This window comes from Cupressus sempervirens, chromosome 11 (assembly GCF_028749045.1).
Source record: "Cupressus sempervirens isolate cs-2001-9-10 chromosome 11, ASM2874904v1, whole genome shotgun sequence".
Lineage (NCBI taxonomy): Eukaryota > Viridiplantae > Streptophyta > Pinopsida > Cupressales > Cupressaceae > Cupressus > Cupressus sempervirens.
In genome coordinates, this window is record NC_143128.1 from 702,452,072 (window position 1) to 702,456,148 (window position 4,077).

At 36.4% G+C, this 4,077-nt stretch overlaps 2 protein-coding genes across 2 annotated transcripts; both read right to left on the bottom strand.

The window, feature by feature from the left end:
• Window positions 1-759: 759 nt before the first annotated feature.
• LOC149531627 (NDR1/HIN1-like protein 3) lies at window positions 760-1,967 on the bottom strand. Its single transcript, XM_089808935.1, has one exon. It carries the CDS (start codon window positions 1,719-1,721, stop codon window positions 1,017-1,019), a length of 705 nt encoding a protein of 234 aa, XP_089665061.1. The 5' UTR covers window positions 1,722-1,967; the 3' UTR covers window positions 760-1,016.
• Window positions 1,968-2,914: 947 nt separating this feature from the next.
• Window positions 2,915-3,610, bottom strand: LOC149531628 (uncharacterized). Its single transcript, XM_089808377.1, has one exon. The coding sequence runs from the start codon at window positions 3,608-3,610 to the stop codon at window positions 2,915-2,917; it is 696 nt and encodes a 231-aa protein (XP_089664503.1).
• Between the last annotated feature and the right edge of the window lie 467 nt (window positions 3,611-4,077).

Below are 4,077 nucleotides of genomic sequence, written 5' to 3' on the forward strand. Positions count from 1 at the left end.
ATCCAGTTGTTGTCCAGGCACGTAATGCCACCATGTTAACTATTACTTTTTCTCCCATTTACCGCAAAAAAAATACTCTGGTACTTGTATACAGACATGCCAAAACAAATCAGCTTGAACACCAATAGCTGTTCACTTTAGTTCATTTTTCAGTTTTCTTGGTTGCTGATTGGTTCATTTGTACAAAAAGTTTTTTTTTTGGGTGAGCAGCTATTGGGAGGTCTTAGTAGTGGGTTTTGGGCAAAATTTTAAAATGACATTTTTGGACCACCTCACACTGTAAGAGTTCTACAGAGACTTCTGTAAATGTGGGAAAGCCAAAAGATTAGCTTTAAGCTCTTCACTCACCTATAGAGATTCATCGAAAAAATCAGCAAATTTGGACATCCAGATTAGGAACTGTAGGTGCGTGAAGTTAAAGTTAACCTAAATGACTACTGGATCATTTCCCTATATTATTAATATACCCAGTCTAGCTAGGACTCACAATTTCCTTAGGCCTCTTGTTGTAATCGATTTGGGCTTCCAACAATTGAAAAGTTCCTCTCCAGTGATAAAAGCATCTATGTTCAGTAAATTCAACTCCAAATAAAAGCAATAAATCTATGATAAGTTAGACAGAAAAGACCAACGGCACAAATGAAATCCCTCCTGCTGATCCTTACTGTATTTTCATTTAAGCTGAATACAACAAACCCTAATCATATCTCCATTTAAAATAAAAAATATGAGCCCTATCATACATCCATATAAACTGAATTACAAACCCTAGCCATATTTTCATTTCCAAATATTTCAAGCAATTCCTTGCCGTATTACTCAAAAAAAAAAGGTGCCTGCGGCATAAGGTAAATAGAATATTACAGACACTACGAATTCTGAGTATATGGCATTTACAAAGCTTCATTATATATGCACAATGTAAAAATCCAACCACTAACCCCTGTCAGAATTAAAATAGAGTAATAAATAAATCTCAAACCCCGCTACATATTAACCCAACCCCTGAGATAAAATCATATATCTACATCACACCTTGTAGGCCGAGCCAAGTGGCCAGAAGAGCCATTCATATCAATCGTGACATCGCAAAAGACCACCATGGTATAATGCCTGGTAGTCCAATCACCGACCTTGAATCGAATAAATGCTTCCAATTTAACAGTCATGTCAATGCTCTTCCTGGCCAAATCGTCCGTCAAATGGTTCGAAGCCTTGTCCCCCAAGAGAAAATCATTGGAACTTAAAGAGCACAAAATAGCCTTGGTAGTCCTATGCCCCTGGTAAAACTCCTCCAGCTGGTTGTACGAGATCATACTGCGGTCATAAAACCCCTTGGCATAAAGGGCATCATAATAAATCCCAATTTTCTTGTTGGAATTCCTGGAGGTGATGTTAAATGTCATAGAACTGTTTAGGTGCTCCCCATTAAGTTTGAGATTCGAGACAGACGCGCTCTGAACATAAAACTTGGGCCTGTGAGGACGTAGAACGAGCCAAGTAATGAGAATAGCTATGCCGGCCAAGACTGCCAGGGTTATCATCAGAGCCAAGATGCGGCGAAACCTGAGTCTCTGCCTGTTGAACGGCCCCGGTGGCGGTGGCTGATAGGCCGGGTAGGGCTGCCCGTAGCCAGTGTTGTAAGCGCCTGGTCCCATGGCGTAGCTCGGCTGTGCTGGTACAGGGTACCCTGTTGCAGGCTTGTTTTGCTGTGCTGCCATCTTGTAAACCCCAAAAAACAGTACTGCTAAAAAACTTAAAGCTTTGTCTGGAACTCCGAATGGAAAAGTAGTATGAATGGAAGGAAGACTGGATTCTTTACCTGGAGCTTATGCGCTTTTAAAAGGTTCTGTCCACGAAAATTCTCTTAGCGTTCACTCTGACGCGAATAATCTTTTCACAATTCACGCGGTCCGCGTATTTTACTGTTTTTTCGTCTCCATTTCATCTGTCTTTCTTTGAAAGGACCGTTGGAAAATAGCTTCTTTATCCCTTCCTTGGCGTTTAGTGTTTGTCGTGCCTCGTAGATTCTAGACTTGCTGGGAAGGAAGTGGTCTTAATCACTTCGTAGACCACCGTTCTTAGCTTCAAGTTGAGTGGTAAAGGGTCTTTCTTAGTGTCTAAGGCAAAGTACAACTAGCTTATAAATACATATATATATATATATAATGGAAGATATGATAATAATTTTTATTTAAAATATATTTATATATATATATATATGGAGAACATTTCTTCATAATGATGTAAGTACATGACATATTCTTCAGATATATAATTTCTATTGCAGCTTTCATTTGTTAATTTATCATTGTACACTTCTTTCATCATGGATGGAAACGCATCTACTTTTGTAGATGCATTACGAACAAATCTCGCAATATCTTTCATATCAATAATGTCAACTTCTTGTACATCATCAATTGTCAGAGTTGCATTCTCAAGAGCTATGAGCATAGTTATATAGAACTCTTTAATTATCTGCTTGCAGCTATCAAACTCTGTCTCAATAAAATGGTTCGAGCCTGTGGAAGTTGTTGGGCTCATGTCAGCTATCCTTGACTCTCTGTTAGAAGGTGTCATTGCTAAAAGAAAATATGATATATATTTAAAATTAGAATCATGTGAATAATAGTTAATTTGAGGGATATAAATTTGAAATCAAAATGTTTTGCATAACATAATAAGTTAAGTAACATTATGAAGTGAAGAGTATATCAATGTAAAAACCATATTGCATTGAAAAATGCAATGAAATTTAGTGTATGGAAACATAACATTATAATGACCATTCATATACATTAAAGAATAAGAAAACATAATTTTGTAGCATCTAGTACCAATGTATTGTTTGAAAGTAATAAAGCACAAATTTGACATAAAAAAGAAGAACAATTAATTATGAACTATTACATCATTGATGTTCAAGGCTTCTCAATCTTATTTCCTCTGCCTTCCTAATTGAAAGTTGCTTCCCGCTTTTCATTTTTTCATAGCAGTCATATGTAAATGGTGGCATTATTTTTAATCCTTCAATAGACTTTACACGAGAAATAGCCACAAATGTTAATCTAGCTCTTTCCTTTGGACCTATATCAATTGTTGCTTTTTGAAGAGTTAGTCCTTGTGATTTGTGATTTGTCAATGCCCATGCCAATCTTAATGGTAGTTGGAAGGTACTTCCCCTCTGTAATGGAGCTATAGGAACTACTTTTGGATGGTGGTCATCAAATAGCATTCCAGAATAATTATCAAATTCAACAGTGACATAGGCTGGTGGTTCAGGAGGACTGGTTCCAGGTCTATACACAATTTTTCGAATATATCCTAAAGCTCCATTGACAAGGCCAACTTCTATCCAAAGATTTGTAGTCAACATGACCCTAGAATCTTTACTGATTAATAACTCTAGATCAAGTTCATCAGTTGAACCATCTTGAACTATGTTACCATTCTGTGTCTTAGTTGCAAGACTAAGTGCAACATGATACCCCAAAGAGTGCAACATTCTCCTATTGTGATTGTGGACATTATCATTGGTTGAGAACAAATGTACTTCTTTGTTAAAGTCATCATTTGTTGGAGCATCAAGCCGTACAGGGATCCTCATCATAAGAAGATTCCAATCATCTATCTTAGGATTGGCATCTCTCAAATTTGTTAGGAGCTCACGAAATCTTTCTTGATCTTTGTCCTAACCATCTTGCCTAAATATTTTATCTAATGTAACTATTGTTTTGAATTCTTGCCACAATAATTTAGCTCTCCTTTGGCTAGCATATGCTAGTTTATCACTGACTGGAGGTAATTGACCAAGATCACCAACCAAAATAATAGATAGACCTGAAAGAAAGAAAATAAAGGTTGAAAAAAGTATTAGGAATACTACATATGGGTTGTAATATGTATAAATATTAGTTCACAACAATAGAGTTAACTACAAAAAAAGCTTTACCTGCATAACTTCTGTCAGCATTTTTTGGGAATGCTTGTATGAGACGGGAATCAATATTTTCCAGCAAGTTTTGACCAATGAAAATCATTTCATCAATCAAAATATATCTAATGTGAGCCATT